Here is a 22,946-nt window from a genome sequence, read left to right on the forward strand (position 1 = left end):
TGCCCTAAGCGGTCAACCACGTGCTCTCTGTGCAGCAGAGAAACATTTAATGTGAAGTGTGTTTTAGTAAAGCAGCTGACGAGACAATTATTCACCACGTCACGTGCACGGTGTGAGAAACACCCACGGTAACATTCTCCTCAGCTCCTCCTGGCTCGCTCCGTGCTGCTGGAGGCAGGTGGGTGTGTCACCGAGACAGAGAGGAGAGGAGGCAGAGGAGGAGACCCAGAGGAGGCAACAGATGATAACGCTGAACGGATCACCAGTGGTGTAATGCAAATAAGTACCATTTTGAGGAATCTTCGTACTTCGGTACGTATCTTCGGTATTTACAAATTCCGATATTTTTTGAGGGGTGCTAGCCTGTATATAGCCCCTCCTATATCCAGGTTTAATGTTTGTTTTTAGTTCAATGTTTGTTTAAAAACGCCATTGATAATGAAGGGAAGAATTTAAGTCATCTTGTCCCTAAAACAAACATTAAACGCCATTTAACAATAAAGAGAATTTAATGTTTGTTTTACATCACCATTACATCACCTAATCAACATGATTAGCGCCCCTCACTTCACACGGGTGTGATTTTTTACTTCCAACGCCCTCCATCTCAGAGTTCTTTTACTCGACTACAATTATATGAAAACATGCGAGTACTTCTTCCATCGCTGAGTATCACGGCCGGATCCACTAGTAGGCCATAAATTGCCTACTAGTGCGCAAGCAGAGCGTGCAAGTACTGTAGACCGCTACAAACTGTCAAATCTCAGCCTCTCTGTGAAAGAACGTTTGCAATATTTAATTATTAGGTTTAGCTATTTGCTACGTACCTTGCTTTTGGAGGAGAAAAAGTAGTATTTTGAACTATGGTAATGATTACTTATGCCTGTTATGGCAGTGGTGTCAGATTACATACATGTATACATAGGGGCATTACCTTTAGTCCACCCGACACTGAAACATGTCATCGTTACGTCACCATCGATAACCAATTATACCCTGGCATTGGTACATATATTCATCACGTCATATGCTCATATGTCTATATATGTGTATATGTCTATATGTATGTATATGTAATTTCTGAGTGGTTGGTGGTATAATGTGGTTACCTGGGTGGTTTGATGCGTATGTCCGGGGCCAGCACATGTTATGACGTCATATGCTGGCCCCTAGCTGACCGTGCAGGTATGTTTTCCGTCATCCTACGAAGCATATGTCCCATGACGTGATGAAGATATGTACCAATGTCCCTTAGAATGCATGTGATATGATGTCATACGGACATACGGAAGCTGACCGTGCAGGTATGCTTTCCGTGAACCGTGATGAAGATTATGTACCAACGCCAGGGTATAATTGGTTGACGATGGTGACGTAATGATGATATGTTTCAGTGTCAAGTACATACGCATCGTAGCACCCGACTGATAACATTACTTGCACGCTCTGCTTGCGCAAGTAATTAGTGCTGTTGCCTCACAGCTAGAAGGTCCTGGGTTCGATTCCCACTGGGGACGCTGTGGGCGTGTTCCCTCCTCCACATCATCAGTGCCCATACCCGAGGTGGGGTTGGCGAAAGGGCCTTTCTGTGTGGAGTTTGCATGTTCTCCCCGTGTCCCCTAGGGTAGGTACCCTCACAAAAAAGTAATGCAGTAATCCTGGTCTAAAACTACCTCCCCCTGGCCAGCCGGGGCGCCTGATGGAGGGGAAATAAAAGGAACTGGTCGGAATAACGTGTTCCTTCCACGCGCTACGTCTGGCCAGGGAAATTCCCCCTTGTCAGGTGAAAAGAAGCAGCTTGGACTCCTTGGAAAAAACTGGGTTGCAAAATCGTGGGATAAAAATTATAAAAAAACAAAACAAAAAAACTATAGAAATAATCTCTGACAAAAATCGAATGTCTCTTTGCACACACTGTATTAATATCTGTATTAATGTCTGTATGCACACACTCGGGTTTAGCCTACAATGTGTTCTGGTCCAACACGCCACCAAAACACTTGCTTCGGTAGACATTTGGGTAAATGTGTTCCACAGGAGACACTGACAACATGTCTGGACTGACAACATGTCTGGACTGACAACATGTCTGGACTGACAACATGTCTGGACTGACAACATGTCTGGACTGCAGGAGACACTGACAACATGTCTGGACTACAGGAGACACTGACAACATGTCTGGACTGCAGGAGACACTGACAACATGTCTGGACTACAGGAGACACTGACAACATGTCTGGACTGCAGGAGACACTGACAACATGTCTGGACTGCAGGAGACACTGACAACATGTCTGGACTGCAGGAGACACTGACAACATGTCTGGACTACAGGAGACACTGACAACATGTCTGGACTGACAACATGTCTGGACTGCAGGAGACACTGACAACATGTCTGGACTACAGGAGACACTGACAACATGTCTGGACTGCAGGAGACACTGACAACATGTCTGGACTACAGGAGACACTGACAACATGTCTGGACTGCAGGAGACACTGACAACATGTCTGGACTGCAGGAGACACTGACAACATGTCTGGACTGCAGGAGACACTGACAACATGTCTGGACTACAGGAGACACTGACAACATGTCTGGACTGACAACATGTCTGGACTGCAGGAGACACTGACTGGCTCAGCGGTCCAGGCCTGGGCCGTGGCTCAGAGGTCCAGGCCTGGGCCGTGGCTCATCGGTCCAGGCCTGGGCCATGGCTCAGCGGTCCAGGCCTGAACCATGGCTCAGCGGTCCAGGCCTGGGCCATGGCTCAGCGGTCCAGGCCTGGGCCATGGCTCAGCGGTCCAGGCCTGGGCCATGGCTCAGCGGTCCAGGCCTGGGCCATGGCTCAGCGGTCCAGGCCTGGGCCAAGGCTCAGCGGTCCAGGCCTGGGCCATGGCTCAGCGGTCCAGGCCTGGGCCATGGCTCAGCGGTCCAGGCCTGGGCCATGGCTCAGCAGTCCAGGCCTGGGCCATGGCTCAGCGGTCCAGGCCTGGGCCATGGCTCAGCGGTCCAGGCCTGGACCATGGCTCAGCGGTCCAGGCCTGGGCCATGGCTCAGCGGTCCAGGCCTGGGCCATGGCTCAGTGGTCCAGGCCTGGGCCGTGGCTCAGCGGTCCAGGCCTGGGCCGTGGCTCAGCGGTCCAGGCCTGGGCCGTGGCTCAGCGGTCCAGGCCTGGGCCGTGGCTCAGCGGTCCAGGCCTGGGCCATGGCTCAGCGGTCCAGGCCTGGGCCATGGCTCAGCGGTCCAGGCATCTTGGCTGGTAATCCAGTCTGGCAGTGTGCCGCGGGTTCGACTCCCGATCCCGACGGCCTTTACTGCATGTCTTCCCCCCCCCCCCATCTCTCTCCCCATTTCCTGTCAGCCTACTGTCTGTCCCTCCATAAAAAAATATTAAATAAAGGCGAAAGCCACAAAAAAAAGTTTTAGTCATAGTCTCTTGAATAGTTTTCATTTAGTTTTATTCACATTTTAGTCACCTGGAATGTTCTAGTGTTAGTCTAGTTTTAGTCGAGTAAATATCATAAGATTTTAGTTTGACAGTTGATTTAGTCGAACAAAATGTATTTTGGCGGTGCCTCGATGCCGTCGTAATGACTTGCTGAAAATAGCCAATCTACAAGCCCACAACGCGTCGCAGCACGACGCGTTGTGGGCTTGTAGATCGTCTAATTTCAGCATGCAACTAAGTGTAAAATGACTTATAGTGGATCTCTTGTCCACTAGTCCCTTCCTAACATTTTAGTCTAGTTTTTAATTGTTGACGAAATTGTCAGTAGCCTATATTTAGTCTTAGTTTTAGTCATCATAGCTTAGTTTATATTTAGTTTCCATTAGGTTTCGTCAGTGGAAAAAGGTAGTCGACAGACATTTTTCGTCTTAGTTTTAGTCGACAAAATCAACACTGCAGCTTACCCACGACTGGAGACTCACAGTACAGCAGTTTAGTGTATGTGTGTCAGAGGCCAACACAGATCGACTACATGCAGGAGAGCCAATACAAGGAAACATAAGCTGCAGTAAATAAATCAAGTAAAAAGAGATCTAATAAAATAAAATGGAACATTTTGTTACAGTTCATATAAATGGCTACGGTCTGCTTTTCATCGGCCGGTAGAGGAAGGAATGAAGCAGTTGGTTCTCCTGAGGGCCGCATTAGAAGGCCTGAGGGAGTTACAGTGAATTCACTGGACAACGACAGGCTCACGTCGGCTAATAATTGCTTTTGCAGGCCACCTGTTTCTCTCCCAGAGGGAGCGCGAGTCTCTTTGCTGGACCGGGGATCCAATCATATTAGACTGGACCGGGGATCCAATAATATTAGACTGGACCGGGGATCCAATCATATTAGAGTCTCTTTGCTGGACCGGGGATCCAATCATATTAGAGTGTCTTTGCTGGACCGGGGATCCAATCATATTAGAGTCTCTTTGCTGGACCGGGGATCCAATCATATTAGAGTCTCTTTGCTGGACCGGGGATCCAATCATATTAGAGTCTCTTTGCTGGACCGGGGATCCAATCATATTAGCCCATTTAGACCTCACGGCCAAGCTACACCAGGCTTTTCAGCGTGAATACGCACACACGCGCATTTAGGTCCAGTCCTATTGTAAGTGCGCGTGCACGGGCCTCGCGTGCGCGGGGCTCGCGTGCGCGGGGCTCGCGTGCGCGGGGCTCGCGTGCGCGGCCCTCGCGGGCCTCGCGTGCGCGGGCCTCGCGTGCGCGGCCCTCGCATGCGCGGGGCTCGCGTGCGCGGGCCTCGCGTGCGCGGGGCTCGCGTGTGCGCGTAAACGCGCGCAAAAAAAGCCTGGTGTAGCTCGGCCGTAAGTTCGATTCTACAAATGTCTTCTAAATCATGACAGTTTTCAGAAAAAAAACTATGTTTCTATGTCAGTGGTTCTCAAACATGTTCCATGTCAAGGAAGCCCAGAATTATCTGTATTTGGCCACGGACCCCCATCTGAAAATATGTAGTTCCAGGGAAGCAAATATTTGAGTTACAAATGTTTGCTGTGAACAAATATATATTCAAAGATTTGCGCCACACGATTTTTCAAAAATAGCAGATCTACAAGCTCGTAGCGCTGCACTCGGTGCCGCGCTATGAGCTTGTAGATCTGCTATTTTTCAATAGCTAAAGTAATGCTTAAAACACCAAAAGGGGTTCCCGTCCTGAAAGGGTTAAAGCAGACTTTCACAACACCATTACGCTGTTGCTTCACAAAAGAAGAAAACAACAATAAAACGATTTGTTTTACTGTCGTTTTTTATTATTTTCTTTGAATGAAAAGACTTTCAATAAATAGTTGATAAAAATGACCCCCAGATGTAGCATCTATTGTCCTCCCTATCTGTCCTGTGTTTAGTGGTTTTCTGTGTTTCCAAACCACACCGATGGGCAAATAAAATCACAAGGAGGCGTACCTGTATTCATTATAGCAAATCTGTCTATCTGCTACTGTCAAGAGGATCTCTCTCTCTCTCTGTGTGTGTGTGTGTGTGTGTGTGTGTGTGTGTGTGTGTGTGTGTGTGTGTGTGTGTGTGTGTGTGTGTGAGAGAGAGAGCAGGTCTACAGAAAGAGACCTGTAGTAGAGACACTGTCCATGGTGCTGAAGAGGTCACATAGCAGTAGAGCTGTTCCAGAGAGACACTGTCCGTGGTGCTGAAGAGGTCACATAGCAGTAGAGCTGTACCAGAGAGACACTGTCCGTGGTGCTGAAGAGGTCACATAGCAGTAGATCTGTACCAGAGAGAGACGCTGTCCGTGGTGCTGAAAAGGTCACATAGCAGTAGAGCTGTACCAGAGAGACACTGTCCGTGGTGCTGAAGAGGTCACATAGCAGTAGAGCTGTAACAGAGAGACGCAGTCCGTGGTGCTGAAGAGGTCACATAGCAGTAGAGCTGTACCAGAGAGACGCTGTCCGTGGTGCTGAAGAGGTCACATAGCAGTAGAGCTGGTCCAGAGAGACACTGTCCGTGGTGCTGAAGAGGTCACATAGCAGTAGACCTGTATCACAAGGAGGCGCACCTGTATTCATTATAGCAAATCTGTCTATCTGCTACAGCTACTGTCAAGAGGATCTCTCTCTCTGCGTGTGTGTGTGTGTGTGTGTGTGTGTGTGTGTGTGTGTGTGTGTGTGTGTGTGTGAGAGAGAGAGAGAGAGAGAGAGAGCAGGTCTACAGCAAGAGACCTGTAGTAGAGACGCTGTCCGTGGTGCTGAAGATGTCACATAGCAGTAGAGCTGTACCAGAGAGACACTGTCCGTGGTGCTGAAGAGGGGCCTCCCTTATGTCAGGGCCCCCTCTTATGTCAGGGGCCTCTCTTATGTCAGGGGCCTCCCTTATGTCAGGGGGCCTCCCTTATGCCAGGGGCCTTCCTTATGTCAGGGGCCCCTCTTATGTCAGGGGCCTCCTTTATGTCAGGGGCCTCCTTTGTCAGGGGCCTCCCTTATGTCAGGGGCCTCCCTTATGCCAGGGGCCTCCCTTATGCCAGGGGCCTCCCTTATGTCAGGGGCCTTCCTTATGCCAGGGGCCTCCCTTATGTCAGGGGCCTCCCTTATGTCAGGGGCCTCCCTTATGTCAGGGGCCTCCCTTATGTCAGGGGCCTCCCTTATGTCAGGGGCCTCCCTTATGTCAGGGGCCTTCCTTATGTCAGGGGCCTCCTTTATGTCAGGGGCCTCCCTTATGTCAGGGGCCCCCTCTTATGTCAGGGGCTCGCTTATGTCAGGGGCCTCCCTTATGTCAGGGGCCTCCCTTATGCCAGGGGCCTCCCTTATGCCAGGGGCCTTCCTTATGTCAGGGGCCTCCCTTATGTCAGGGGCCTCCCTTATGTCAGGGGCCTCCCTTATGTCAGGGGCCTCCCTTATGTCAGGGGCCTTCCTTATGTCAGGGGGCCTTCCTTATGTCAGGGGCCTTCCTTATGCCAGGGGCCTCCCTTATGTCAGGGGGCCTCCCTTATGCCAGGGGCCTCCCTTATGTCAGGGGCCTTCCTTATGCCAGGGGCCTCCCTTATGTCAGGGGCCTCTCTTATGTCAGGGGCCTCCCTTATGTCAGGGGCCTCCCTTATGCCAGGGGCCTCCTTTATGTCAGGGGCCTCCCTTATGCCAGGGGCCTCCCTTATGTCAGGGGGCTCCCTTATGTCAGGGGCCTCCCTTATGTCAGGGGCCTCCCTTATGCCAGGGGGCTCCCTTATGTCAGGGGCCTCCCTTATGTCAGGGGCCTTCCTTATGTCAGGGGCCTCCTTTATGTCAGGGGCCTCCCTTATGTCAGGGGCCTCCCTTATGTCAGGGGCCTCCCTTATGCCAGGGGGCTCCCTTATGTCAGGGGCCTCCCTTATGTCAGGGGCCTTCCTTATGTCAGGGGCCTCCTTTATGTCAGGGGCCTTCCTTATGTCAGGGGCCTCCCTTATGCCAGGGGCCTCCTTTATGCCAGGGGCCTCCCTTATGTCAGGGGCCTCCCTTATGCCAGGGGCCTCCCTTATGTCAGGGGCCTCCCTTATGCCAGGGGCCTCCCTTATGTCAGGGGGCTCCCTTATGTCAGGGGCCTCCCTTATGTCAGGGGCCTCCCTTATGTCAGGGGCCTCCTTTATGCCAGGGGCCTCCTTTATGTCAGGGGCCTCCCTTATGCCAGGGGCCTCCCTTATGTCAGGGGGCTCCCTTATGCCAGGGGCCTCCCTTATGTCAGGGGCCTCCCTTATGCCAGGGGCCTCCCTTATGTCAGGGGCCTCCCTTATGCCAGGGGGCTCCCTTATGTCAGGGGCCTCCCTTATGTCAGGGGCCTCCCTTATGTCAGGGGCCTCCCTTATGCCAGGGGCCTCCCTTATGCCAGGGGGCTCCCTTATGTCAGGGGCCTCCCTTATGTCAGGGGCCTTCCTTATGCCAGGGGCCTCCCTTATGCCAGGGGGCTCCCTTATGTCAGGGGCCTCCCTTATGTCAGGGGCCTTCCTTATGCCAGGGGCCTCCCTTATGTCAGGGGCCCCTCTTATGCCAGGGGCCTTCCTTATGTCAGGGGCCCCTCTTATGCCAGGGGCCTTCCTTATGTCAGGGGCCCCTCTTATGCCAGGGGCCTTCCTTATGTCAGGGGCCCCTCTTATGCCAGGGGCCTTCCTTATGTCAGGGGCCTCCCTTATGTCAGGGGGCCTCCCTTATGTCAGGGGCCTCCCTTATGTCAGGGCCCCCTCTTATGCCAGGGGCCTCCCTTATGTCAGGGGCCCCTCTTATGCCAGGGGCCTTCCTTATGTCAGGGGCCTCCCTTATGTCAGGGGCCCCTCTTATGCCAGGGGCCTTCCTTATGTCAGGGGCCTCCCTTATGTCAGGGGCCTTCCTTATGTCAGGGGCCTCCCTTATGTCAGGGGCCTCCCTTATGTCAGGGCCCCCTCTTATGCCAGGGGCCTTCCTTATGTCAGGGGCCCCTCTTATGCCAGGGGCCTCCCTTATGTCAGGGGCCTCCCTTATGTCAGGGGCCTCCCTTATGTCAGGGGCCTCCCTTATGCCAGGGGCCTCCCTTATGTCAGGGGCCTCCCTTATGTCAGGGGCCTCCCTTATGCCAGGGGCCTCCCTTATGTCAGGGGCCTCCCTTATGTCAGGGGGCCTCCCTTATGCCAGGGGCGTCCCTTATGTCAGGGGCCTCCCTTATGCCAGGGGCCTCCCTTATGTCAGGGGCCTCTCTTATGTCAGGGGCCTCCCTTATGCCAGGGGCCTCCTTTATGTCAGGGGCCTCCCTTATGTCAGGGGGCTCCCTTATGTCAGGGGCCTCCTTTATGTCAGGGGCCTCCCTTATGCCAGGGGCCTCCTTTATGTCAGGGGCCTTCCTTATGTCAGGGGCCTTCCTTATGTCAGGGGCCTTCCTTATGTCAGGGGCCTTCCTTATGCCAGGGGCCTCCCTTATGTCAGGGGCCTCCTTTATGTCAGGGGGCCTCCCTTATGTCAGGGGCCTCCCTTATGCCAGGGGCCTCCCTTATGTCAGGGGCCTCCCTTATGTCAGGGGCCTCCCTTATGTCAGGGGCCTTCCTTATGTCAGGGGCCTCCTTTATGTCAGGGGCCTCCCTTATGTCAGGGGCCCCCTCTTATGTCAGGGGCTCGCTTATGTCAGGGGCCTCCCTTATGTCAGGGGCCTCCCTTATGCCAGGGGCCTCCCTTATGCCAGGGGCCTTCCTTATGTCAGGGGCCTCCCTTATGTCAGGGGCCTCCTTTATGTCAGGGGCCTCCCTTATGCCAGGGGCCTCCCTTATGCCAGGGGGCTCCCTTATGTCAGGGGCCTCCCTTATGTCAGGGGCCTCCCTTATGTCAGGGCCCCCTCTTATGCCAGGGGCCTCCCTTATGTCAGGGGCCCCTCTTATGCCAGGGGCCTTCCTTATGTCAGGGGCCCCTCTTATGCCAGGGGCCTTCCTTATGTCAGGGGCCCCTCTTATGTCAGGGGCCTTCCTTATGTCAGGGGCCTTCCTTATGTAAGGGGCCTCCCTTATGTCAGGGGCCTCCCTTATGTCAGGGCCCCCTCTTATGCCAGGGGCCTCCCTTATGTCAGGGGCCCCTCTTATGCCAGGGGCCTTCCTTATGTCAGGGGCCCCTCTTATGCCAGGGGCCTTCCTTATGTCAGGGGCCTCCCTTATGTCAGGGGGCCTCCCTTATGTCAGGGGCCTCCCTTATGTCAGGGCCCCCTCTTATGCCAGGGGCCTCCCTTATGTCAGGGGCCCCTCTTATGCCAGGGGCCTTCCTTATGTCAGGGGCCTCCCTTATGTCAGGGGCCTCCCTTATGTCAGGGGCCTCCCTTATGCCAGGGGCCTCCCTTATGTCAGGGGCCTCCCTTATGTCAGGGGCCTCCTTTATGTCAGGGGCCTCCCTTATGTCAGGGGCCTCCCTTATGTCAGGGGCCTCCCTTATGCCAGGGGCCTCCCTTATGTCAGGGGCCTCCCTTATGCCAGGGGCCTCCCTTATGCCAGGGGGCCTCCCTTATGTCAGGGGCCTCCCTTATGCCAGGGGCCACCCTTATGTCAGGGGGCCTCCCTTATGTCAGGGGGCCTCCCTTATGCCAGGGGCCTCCCTTATGTCAGGGGCCTCCCTTATGTCAGGGGCCTCCCTTATGTCAGGGGGCCTCCCTTATGCCAGGGGCCTCCCTTATGTCAGGGGCCTCCTTTATGTCAGGGGGCCTCCCTTATGCCAGGGGCCTCCCTTATGTCAGGGGCAATGCATGCATTCAGGGGGTTTCACAGGTGTGATGGTACAATTCGGGAGTTTACCGGAGTTTGTTGTAAAGTTTAACGGGAGTTGCCTGTAATATACACATCCGTATTCCATGCTTTTTGCGCAGTGTTTCCTATGTGGGTACAATGTGCAGTGTTTCCTATGTGGGTACAATGTGCCAATACATGAATAAGCTTCTTCAGTGTTTCCTATGTGGGTACAATGTGCAGTGTTTCCTATGTGGGTACAATGTGCAGTGTTTCCTATGTGGGTACAATGTGCAGTGTTTCCTATGTGGGTACAATGTGCAGTGTTTCCTATGTGGGTACAATGTGCAGTGTTTCCTATGTGGGTACAATGTGCAGTGTTTCCTATGTGGGTACAATGTGCAGTGTTTCCTATGTGGGTACAATGTGCAGTGTTTCCTATGTGGGTACAATGTGCCAGTGTTTCCTATGTGGGTACAATGTGCAGTGTTTCCTATGTGGGTACAATGTGCAGTGTTTCCTATGTGGGTACAATGTGCAGTGTTTCCTATGTGGGTACAATGTGCAGTGTTTCCTATGTGGGTACAATGTGCAGTGTTTCCTATGTGGGTACAATGTGCAGTGTTTCCTATGTGGGTACAATGTGCAGTGTTTCCTATGTGGGTACAATGTGCCAGTGTTTCCTATGTGGGTACAATGTGCAGTGTTTCCTATGTGGGTACAATGTGCAGTGTTTCCTATGTGGGTACAATGTGCAGTGTTTCCTATGTGGGTACAATGTGCAGTGTTTCCTATGTGGGTACAATGTGCAGTGTTTCCTATGTGGGTACAATGTGCAGTGTTTCCTATGTGGGTACAATGTGCAGTGTTTCCTATGTGGGTACAATGTGCAGTGTTTCCTATGTGGGTACAATGTGCCAGTGTTTCCTATGTGGGTACAATGTGCAGTGTTTCCTATGTGGGTACAATGTGCAGTGTTTCCTATGTGGGTACAATGTGCCAATACATGAATAAGCGTCTTCAAACCAGTGAACCAGTGAACCAGTGAACCAGTGAACCAGTGTTTCCTATGTGGGTACAATGTGCAGTGTTTCCTATGTGGGTACAATGTGCCAATACATGAATAAGCTTCTTCAAACCAGTGAACCAGTGAACCAGTGAACCAGTGAACCAGTGAACCAGTGAACCAGTGTTTCCTATGTGGGTACAATGTGCCAATACATGAATAAGCGTCTTCAAACCAGTGAACCAGTGAACCAGTGAACCAGTGTTTCCTATGTGGGTACAATGTGCAGTGTTTCCTATGTGGGTACAATGTGCAGTGTTTCCTATGTGGGTACAATGTGCAGTGTTTCCTATGTGGGTACAATGTGCAGTGTTTCCTATGTGGGTACAATGTGCAGTGTTTCCTATGTGGGTACAATGTGCAGTGTTTCCTATGTGGGTACAATGTGCCAATACATGAATAAGCTTCTTCAAACCAGTGAACCAGTGAACCAGTGAACCAGTGAACCAGTGTTTCCTATGTGGGTACAATGTGCAGTGTTTCCTATGTGGGTACAATGTGCCAATACATGAATAAGCGTCTTCAAACCAGTGAACCAGTGAACCAGTGAACCAGTGAACCAGTGTTTCCTATGTGGGTACAATGTGCAGTGTTTCCTATGTGGGTACAATGTGCCAATACATGAATAAGCTTCTTCAAACCAGTGAACCAGTGAACCAGTGAACCAGTGAACCAGTGTTTCCTATGTGGGTACAATGTGCCAATACATGAATAAGCTTCTTCAAACCAGTGAATGATGTATTCTCCTCCATGTCTCGTCTAGCTTGGGAGGCGATGGGTGCTCCACTCCAAACTCAGCATGCATTGTTTTCTGTCCCTCGTCCCCTTCCATTTCCCCCTGTGATTTCTTCCATCTCTGCATCCACACGTCTCTCGTGTCCTGCGAGGTCCTTTCAGAGACCTCTGGAGAATTGGATGTTGCCATGCTTTGAATATCATCACTATCAGGTACCTTGCATAACAATTTATATATATAAAAAAACTAAATCATAAATCAACGCTCTGTCCTATATTAAAATGTGCTAATGGGAGGGCTGGCGGACCACCAAGATCTAGCTTTACACATTTGTCCTATGAGTGACGGACTCGTGAAAAAAGGAGCGAAAATAGCTGATCTACAAGAAAGATCACAACATGTTGTGAGCTTGTTGATAAAACATTTGAATAGTGTTGATCATTTGCCTGGTCACAACCTAAGACAGAGTAAAGCCTGGTCACAACCTAAGACAGAGTAAAGCCTGGTCACAACCTAAGACAGAGTAAAGCCTGGTCACAACCTAAGACAGAGAGTAAAGCCTGGTCACAACCTAAGACAGAGAAAAGCCTGGTCACAACCTAAGACAGAGAAAAGCCTGGTCACAACCTAAGACAGAGAGTAAAGCCTGGTCACAACCTAAGACAGAGAAAAGCCTGGTCACAACCTAAGACAGAGAAAAGCCTGGTCACAACCTAAGACAGAGAAAAGCCTGGTCACAACCTAAGGCAGAGAGTAAAGCCTGGTCACAACCTAAGGCAGAGAGTAAAGCCTGGTCACAACCTAAGACATAGAGAAAAGCCTGGTCACAAGAGAATGTAAACTGATTTTTTACTATTTTGAAAAACATTTTTGAATAGTTCAACTAGCCAATCTACATTGACACGTTGTGAGCTTGTAGACTGGCCATTTTAACTATTCAAAAATGTTTAGCAAAATAGTAAAAAAGGCAAAGAAATTTAGGGATAAGGGGTTTAGCGCTGACGGAAATGGAGCCCGTAGCGCGGTATGGAGAGCAGAGCCTAGCTAAATGGAGCCCGTAGCGCGGTCTGGAGAGCAGAGCCTAGCTAAATGGAGCCCGTAGCGTGGTCTGGAGAGCAGAGCCTAGCTAAATGGAGCCCGTAGCGCGGTCTGGAGAGCAGAGCCTAGCTAAATGGAGCCCGTAGCGTGGTCTGGAGAGCAGAGCCTAGCTAAATGGAGCCCGTAGCGCGGTCTGGAGAGCAGAGCCTAGCTAAATGGAGCCCGTAGTGCGGTATGGAGAGCAGAGCCTAGTTAAATGGAGCCCGTAGCGCGGTCTGGAGAGCAGAGCCTAGCTAAATGGAGCCCGTAGCGCGGTCTGGAGAGCAGAGCCTAGCTAAATGGAGCCCGTAGCGCGGTATGGAGAGCAGAGCCTAGCTAAATGGAGCCCGTAGCGCGGTCTGGAGAGCAGAGCCTAGTAAATGGAGCACGTAGCGCGGTCTGGAGAGCAGAGCCTAGCTAAATGGAGCCCATAGCGCGGTATGGAGAGCAGAATGGAGCCCGTAGCGCGGTCTGGAGAGCAGAGCCTAGTAAATGGATCCCTTAGCGGTCTGGAGAGCAGAGCCTAGTAAATGGAGCCCGTAGCGCGGTCTGGAGAGCAGAGCCTAGCTAAATGGAGCCCGTAGCGCGGTATGGAGAGCAGAGCCTAGCTAAATGGAGCCCGTAGCGCGGTATGGAGAGCAGAATGGAGCCCGTAGCGTGGTCTGGAGAGCAGAGCCTAGCTAAATGGAGCCCGTAGCGCGGTCTGGAGAGCAGAGCCTAGCTAAATGGAGCCCATAGCGCGGTCTGGAGAGCAGAGCCTAGCTTTCAAAACATTTCCAAAAGAGCAGCAACAGCAGATCTAAAAGCGCCATAACATGTCATGGTGAGACATGTTGATGTCAGTTCGTATATATATTTTGAAAGGTTACCAAAGATATAAAAGGCTCTGGACACACCCCCATTCTGAACCTGAACTGGGAAACCAACCACAACACCAGCCTGTAGGGTTCATGGGCCTCGAAGTGGTGAATCTATCCACTGAAATGAATTAATACTTTATCAAATGTATTACGTTGATCTATATTAGCATACAGTAAGCTATGCAAATGTGTGCGACCGCGGCACATGCACACGCACGCACGCACGCACGCACGCACGCACGCACGCACGCACGCACGCACGCACCTACGCACGCGTCACACGCACGCACACACAGTGATCGCATACATTAACAGAAGCTTGTGTTTCCATAGAAATGTGACTTGGTTGCCATGTTGGTTGCCATGTTACAGAGCTTGTTGTTGAGACAAAGATGCTATTTCCGTCCTTGTGGGGAGAACTGCTGAACTCCTGAAAACCCGCTTATCAAATACACACAAATACACACAAATACACACAAATACACACAAATACACACTGTCACTCATCTTATAAACCATGAGTGACACTGACTGTTCTTTAAAAGTCAAAACGCTAACTTATATAACTGGTCACTATAACCCTAACACAAAGGAATGCTAAGAATGCTAAGGGTATACAGTGTTGGGGGTTCGTCGACAGAATGCTAAGGGTATACAGGGTTGGGGGTTCTAATGCTAAGGGTATACAGTGTTGGGGGTTCGTCGACAGAATGCTAAGGGTATACAGTGTTGGGGGTTCGACAGAATGCTAAGGGTATACAGTGTTGGGGGTTCGTCGACAGAATGCTAAGGGTATACAGTGTTGGGGGTTCAGAATGCTAAGGGTATACAGTGTTGGGGGTTCAGAATGCTAAGGGTATACAGTGTTGGGGGTTCGTCGACAGAATGCTAAGGGTATACAGTGTTGGGGGTTCGTCAGAATGCTAAGGGTATACAGTGTTGGGGGTTCGTCGACAGAATGCTAAGGGTATACAGTGTTGGGGGTTCGTCGACAGAATGCTAAGGGTATACAGTGTTGGGGGTTCGTCGACAGAATGCTAAGGGTATACAGGGTTGGGGGTTCGTCGACAGAATGCTAAGGGTATACAGTGTTGGGGGTTCGTCTAAGAATGCTAAGGGTATACAGTGTTGGGGGTTCGACAGAATGCTAAGGGTATACAGTGTTGGGGGTTCGTCGACAGAATGCTAAGGGTATACAGTGTTGGGGGTTCAGAATGCTAAGGGTATACAGTGTTGGGGGTTCGTCGACAGAATGCTAAGGGTATACAGTGTTGGGGGTTCGTCAGAATGCTAAGGGTATACAGTGTTGGGGGTTCGTCGACAGAATGCTAAGGGTATACAGTGTTGGGGGTTCGTCGACAGAATGCTAAGGGTATACAGTGTTGGGGGTTCGTCGACAGAAAACGTGTTCGTTGACTGACTTTTTTTCACTGACAAAACTAAATTTAAACTAAATAAAAAAACTCACACCCGTGTGAAGTGAGGGGCACTAATATATTAAAGTCTAACTCATGTTGATTAGGTGATGTTGTGACAAATGCACATAATGGTTTTGTATTTATCTGCTGGACCTATGCATGTTATTATGTACGTGTGATGTAAGTACATGTGAAATGACTTTACAGTTAATTCTAACATTTCTGGTTCACATGAGAGGTAACAGGTCTGATACAGGGGGTAATTGAATGATTGATGCTGTCACCCAACTTTATTTATAGAGGAAGTGACATAGGGGAGGGAAAAAATGGACAAACGAACCTAGGTGCCAGGGTGCACATTTGATAAAGAGGAGCTCCGAGGCGCCAGATAGGGCTACCGGTTAAACCACTATCCAAGGTTTAACGCGTAGTATCTGCAGCCAAGGCAAAGGACAATCGAGCCATCGGGAACAGGAACGCGCCGTTGCTGCCGTTGGATATTGATCGCTTGGAATCACAGTGTGCGTGGAGGCGAACAGCGTCAGAGACGTCACGTCAACACTGGTGAGATCATTCCAAACGTTTGGTCCTTGTTGGATTATAGTACCCCGAACTCGCCGCTCAGCGTGGAGCGGTCTTTTCGTTCTGTGTGGATTACGAGGAACTTTCAAAGGCTCTGTAGTGCGCGTGCACGGCGAGAAGAGGAACGACGCGGGTGCTATTCATAATACTGTGGGCGAGCGGTAGCGTGCCGCTAGCACCGTATGAACTGTGTTTATTGTTTACGTTTGGCTGGGACTGGGACTCATTTGGGTTGGGGGGGGGGGGGTTGAGTTGTGATTATTGATTGTTGATTCTGGTTGTTTCCCAATGTAAACTGTGCGTATGTATTGCCATTCTGTTTGCTCAACTACATCCTTTGGTGGCTTCTATATAAAATACCACAGAGTTAACCCGACGATCCCGCTGTTTTTTCCTTTAGCAATAATTACCCTTTCAATGTAAAAGGCCGATTGTTACAATGTAATGGTGATGTGAAACAAAAAGTGTCAAAACAAACTCCCTTCATTGTCGATGGCGTTTTTAAAACAAACATTGAACTAAAAACAAACATTAAACCTGTATATAGGAGGGGCTAGCGCCCCTCGAAAATATATCTCCTAGCTGCGATAAGACGAGGCCCATCCATGAAAGCAATAAAGCAATAAAGAGAAAAGCTACGCAATAATATGCACAATAAGCCATAGAGACACTGATGACCAGTCGTTCGCTGGTTGGAGACTGGAGATGACGTCACTTTTATCGTTATGCTGATTGGCTGAAGGGCTTGTCTGTCAACCATGACATTAGCAGGGTCCAGACTCAAGGGGGAGTGGCTAACCAGGCTATACGGATATGCTAAGGGTATACAGTGTTGGGGGTTCAGAATGCTAAGGGTATACAGTGTTGGGGGTTCGTCGACAGAATGCTAAGGGTATACAGTGTTGGGGGTTCGTCAGAATGCTAAGGGTATACAGTGTTGGGGGTTCGTCGACAGAATGCTAAGGGTATACAGTGTTGGGGGTTCGTCGACAGAATGCTAAGGGTATACAGTGTTGGGGGTTCGTCGACAGAATGCTAAGGGTATACAGGGTTGGGGGTTCGTCGACAGAATGCTAAGGGTATACAGTGTTGGGGGTTCGTCTAAGAATGCTAAGGGTATACAGTGTTGGGGGTTCGACAGAATGCTAAGGGTATACAGTGTTGGGGGTTCGTCGACAGAATGCTAAGGGTATACAGTGTTGGGGGTTCAGAATGCTAAGGGTATACAGTGTTGGGGGTTCGTCGACAGAATGCTAAGGGTATACAGTGTTGGGGGTTCGTCAGAATGCTAAGGGTATACAGTGTTGGGGGTTCGTCGATAGAATGCTAAGGGTATACAGTGTTGGGGGTTCGTCGACAGAATGCTAAGGGTATACAGTGTTGGGGGTTCGTCGACAGAAAACGTGTTCGTTGACTGACTTTTTTTCACTGACAAAACTAAATTTAAACTAAATAAAAAAACTCACACCCGTGTGAAGTGAGGGGCACTAATATATTAAAGTCTAACTCATGTTGATTAGGTGATGTTGTGACAAATGCACATAATGGTTTTGTATTTATCTGCTGGACCTATGCATGTTATTATGTACGTGTGATGTAAGTACATGTGAAATGACTTTACAGTTAATTCTAACATTTCTGGTTCACATGAGAGGTAACAGGTCTGATACAGGGGGTAATTGAATGATTGATGCTGTCACCCAACTTTATTTATAGAGGAAGTGACATAGGGGAGGGAAAAAATGGACAAACGAACCTAGGTGCCAGGGTGCACATTTGATAAAGAGGAGCTCCGAGGCGCCAGATAGGGCTACCGGTTAAACCACTATCCAAGGTTTAACGCGTAGTATCTGCAGCCAAGGCAAAGGACAATCGAGCCATCGGGAACAGGAACGCGCCGTTGCTGCCGTTGGATATTGATCGCTTGGAATCACAGTGTGCGTGGAGGCGAACAGCGTCAGAGACGTCACGTCAACACTGGTGAGATCATTCCAAACGTTTGGTCCTTGTTGGATTATAGTACCCCGAACTCGCCGCTCAGCGTGGAGCGGTCTTTTCGTTCTGTGTGGATTACGAGGAACTTTCAAAGGCTCTGTAGTGCGCGTGCACGGCGAGAAGAGGAACGACGCGGGTGCTATTCATAATACTGTGGGCGAGCGGTAGCGTGCCGCTAGCACCGTATGAACTGTGTTTATTGTTTACGTTTGGCTGGGACTGGGACTCATTTGGGTTGGGGGGGGGGGGGGTTGAGTTGTGATTATTGATTGTTGATTCTGGTTGTTTCCCAATGTAAACTGTGCGTATGTATTGCCATTCTGTTTGCTCAACTACATCCTTTGGTGGCTTCTATATAAAATACCACAGAGTTAACCCGACGATCCCGCTGTTTTTTCCTTTAGCAATAATTACCCTTTCAATGTAAAAGGCCGATTGTTACAATGTAATGGTGATGTGAAACAAAAAGTGTCAAAACAAACTCCCTTCATTGTCGATGGCGTTTTTAAAACAAACATTGAACTAAAAACAAACATTAAACCTGTATATAGGAGGGGCTAGCGCCCCTCGAAAATATATCTCCTAGCTGCGATAAGACGAGGCCCATCCATGAAAGCAATAAAGCAATAAAGAGAAAAGCTACGCAATAATATGCACAATAAGCCATAGAGACACTGATGACCAGTCGTTCGCTGGTTGGAGACTGGAGATGACGTCACTTTTATCGTTATGCTGATTGGCTGAAGGGCTTGTCTGTCAACCATGACATTAGCAGGGTCCAGACTCAAGGGGGAGTGGCTAACCAGGCTATACGGATATCCCAGTGGACAGAGTGGATCATATGATTCATACAATCATATCATTGGGAGATCTAAAGATCATCAGAGGTCCTTTGACCAATGACTGTGAGCTGCAGTTCTTGACCGTTTCCCATGACCCTCGACTACTGTCTTAAAAGCACCAAGTCTCTGTGTGTGCGTGTGTGTGTGTGTGTGTGTGTGTGTGTACGTCTGTAATCCACGTATCTCGAGAACCGTTCGTCCAGCCGACTTCAAATTCGACACACGCGTTCCACCCCCCCACAGGGAGCCCCCCCCCCACAGGGAGCCCCCCCCCCCCCCCCCCCCCGTTTCACCCCCCCACAGGGAGCCCCCCCCTCGTTCCACCCCCCCACAGGGAGGCCCCCCCCCCCATTCCATTCCATGGACATGCTTGTCTCTCCAAAGGCCACAGAGCTTGAAAGCTGTTTTCCTATTTTCCTCCTGTGCTGCAGAGGAGGCACATTGAAAAAGGGGTGATCTATAATTGATGAGCAGCTGAGACTGTCAGTCAAACATTCTCTCTGATCAGCGCTGAAAAGGCAAATAGAGGTAGAGCGGAGCGTGAAGTTTGACACACAGTCACACCTTCTGCATCTGAATGGTGATGATATTTACAAAGAACCTCTGCTGCTGAGAACTTGCCGTTCAATTCAATTCAATTCGATTCAAACCCCAGAATGTAATTGGCCCTGGAGTCCCCAATCTCAAAATATGTTGTTTGTTGTTCTAGGTAAATGGTGCATTTATATAGCGCCTTTATCCAAGGCGCTTTACATAGATTGTGCATTACATTCACACATTCACACACACACATTCACACACCTTTACATAGATTGTGCATTACATTCACCCATTCACACACACATTCACACACCTTTACATAGATTGTGCATTACATTCACACATTCACACACACATTCATACACCTTTACATAGATTGTGCATTACATTCACCCATTCACACACCTTTACATAGATTGTGCATTACATTCACCCATTCACAAACACATTCACACACCTTTACATAGATTGTGCATTACATTCACCCATTCACACACCTTTACATAGATGGTGCATTACATTCACCCATTCACACACCTTTACATAGATGGTGCATTACATTCACCCATTCACACACCTTTACATAGATTGTGCATTACATTCACCCATTCACACACACATTCACACACCGATGGCGGCGGAAACCATGCACGGCACCAACCAGCACATCAGGAGCAATTAGGGGTTCAGTGTCTTGCCCAAGGACACTTCGACAGGAGGAGCCGGGATTCGAACCACCGACCCATGGATCATTGGACGACCTGCTCTACCTCCTGAGCCACAGTCGCCCCTAGGGAAGACAAGTAAACGTAGGAAACGCTCGTATAATAACAACAATAATGTTTGTATGAAATGGTATATCATGGTATTTACAGCAAAAAGGAAAAGCCACAAAAGGCATTGGAAGAATCCAGACAGCTAGAGGATAGATATCCAAACTTACATTTAGCCAGAGAATCTCCACTCACTGCGACATATCCACGCATTCACGCCAACGCCCAAGTTATATGTAAAGACTACAGCACTACAGCATTCAGGCTACCTTTCACCTCACATCGCGGTACTAAAGTGTAAGCAGCTATTTGGCCAGCCGTGGGAGTTGGGACATTCCCCAGCTGGAGGGAACCAGCCTTGGGACACGATCCCAGCTGAGCAAGAGAGGACTCGCACTTCAAAGTGAAATTACTGAAAATGTGTTAAATCACTGTTGCATCTTGGAAACTCAGCCAACCCGCAGGGGGGGGAAAGATGGAGTTAAAGAATCATTGAGGAGAAAGAGAGAGAGAGAGAGAGAGAGAGAGAGAGAGAGAGTGAGAGAGTGAGAGAGAGAGAGAGAGAGAGAGAGAGGAGAGAGAGAGAGAGAGAGAGAGAGAGAGAAGAGGAGGAGAGAGAGAGGAGAGGGAGTGTTGTCGCAAGGAGTTGCAACTGGTGTAGTTTGGGCTTAAGAGAGACAGAAAAGGGGGGATATGAGAGGAAGACGAGGGTGGGGGGGAGTGGGGGGGGGGGGGTATAAGAGAGACTGGAGTCTCTGGAGAACATGAAACAGAGAGAGGTTTAACGGGCGTTTTGCTGCCCCCTACCTGCATCAGCTGGACTCTCACTCGGTTGTAGGCCATCAGCCATCGCACCTTGGATGGAGAGCAGGGCGGCGGTCCATCCTCGAAGAACCTGCGAGACACGGAGAGACGCAGAGAAAAGCCCGTAAGTATATAATAAGCAGACGCAGAAAATAATAATAATACATAATAATAGCTTGAATTTATATAGCGCCTTTCATGAACCCAAGGACGCTTTACAAAATGTACCAACAACAACCAACAACTATATGTACCAACAACAACCAACAACTATATGTACCAACAACAACCAACAACTATATGTACCAACAACAACCAACAACTATATGTACCAACAACAACCAACAACTATATGTACCAACAACTATATGTACCAACAACAACCAACAACTATATGTACCAACAACTATATGTACCAACAACAACCAACAACTATATGTACCAACAACAACCAACAACTATATGTACCAACAACAACCAACAACTATATGTACCAACAACAACCAACAACTATATGTACCAACAACAACCAACAACTATATGTACCAACAACAACCAACAACTATATGTACCAACAACAACCAACAACCATATGTACCAACAACAACCAACAACTATATGTACCAACAACAACCAACAACTATATGTACCAACAACAACCAACAACTATATGTACCAACAACAACCAACAACTATATGTACCAACAACAACCAACAACTATATGTACCAACAACAACCAACAACTATATGTACCAACAACAACCAACAACTATATGTACCAACAACAACCAACAACTATATGTACCAACAACAACCAACAACTATATGTACCAACAACAACCAACAACTATATGTACCAACAACAACCAACAACTATATGTACCAACAACAACCAACAACTATATGTACCAACCACAACCAACAACTATATGTACCAACAACAACCAACAACTATATGTACCAACAACAACCAACAACTATATGTACCAACAACAACCAACAACTATATGTACCAACAACAACCAACAACTATATGTACCAACAACAACCAACAACTATATGTACCAACAACAACCAACAACTATATGTACCAACAACAACCAACAACTATATGTACCAACAACAACCAACAACTATATGTACCAACAACAACCAACAACTATATGTACCAACAACAACCAACAACTATATGTACCAACAACAACCAACAACTATATGTACCAACAACAACCAACAACTATATGTACCAACAACAACCAACAACTATATGTACCAACAACAACTATATCCTAATCCTGAGAGAATAAAGGTCCCTACACACAGAGCACGGTTTTCGGATTTTTAGCGGCGTTTCGTTTTTTTCCGAAAAACATGTCCAGTGTGACCACCTTAACAGTTTGATGGCATACAACATGTCCAGTGTGACCACCTTAACATGTCCAGTGTGCAACCACCTTAACATGTCCAGTGTGCAACCACCTTAACATGTCCAGTGTGCAACCACCTTAACATGTCCAGTGTGACCACCTTAACAGTTTGATGGCATAAAACATGTCCAGTGTGACCACCTTAACAGTTTGATGGCATAAAACATGTCCAGTGTGACCCCCTTAACAGTTTGATGGCATAAAACATGTCCAGTGTGACCACCTTAACAGTTTGATGGCATAAAACATGTCCAGTGTGACCACCTTAACAGTTTGATGGCATAAAACATGTCCAGTGTGACCACCTTAACAGTTTGATGGCATAAAACATGTCCAGTGTGACCACCTTAACAGTTTGATGGCATAAAACGCTCTACCCGATATACGCTTAAATATTCTACGCTGCCGAGATTGTTGTATTACCTTTAGAGCATACGCTGAAGTATTTGCAGCTTTCAACCACGAAAATCCGGCGAAAAATAGTTTGATGGTTTGTTATGATCAGAAGCACTAGCGGCCATGACAATGTGATACTAAACCACACAGCAGAGCATGTTGTAGTCTAAACAAACCCCCCGTCCACTTGCATTGGGCTCAATGTCCCAGAAGCCCTAGCAGCCCAGAGGATGACTTGATTTCCGGTTTCGTCA

The 22,946-nt window shown here is 49.1% G+C and overlaps 1 protein-coding gene across 1 annotated transcript in view; it reads right to left on the minus strand.

The window, feature by feature from the left end:
• The window catches only part of LOC306935036 (protein unc-13 homolog B-like), a 269,334-nt gene that overhangs the window by 119,751 nt on the left and 126,637 nt on the right, over positions 1 to 22,946 (minus strand). Inside the window, exon 10 of the mRNA XM_079517857.1 lies at positions 20,872 to 20,959. Within this exon, the coding sequence (XP_079373983.1) occupies positions 20,872 to 20,959 (88 nt within the window). The remainder of the gene's footprint in view (positions 1 to 20,871; positions 20,960 to 22,946) is intronic.

This window comes from Electrona antarctica (genome assembly GCF_951216825.1).
Source record: "Electrona antarctica genome assembly, chromosome: 13".
NCBI lineage: Eukaryota > Metazoa > Chordata > Actinopteri > Myctophiformes > Myctophidae > Electrona > Electrona antarctica.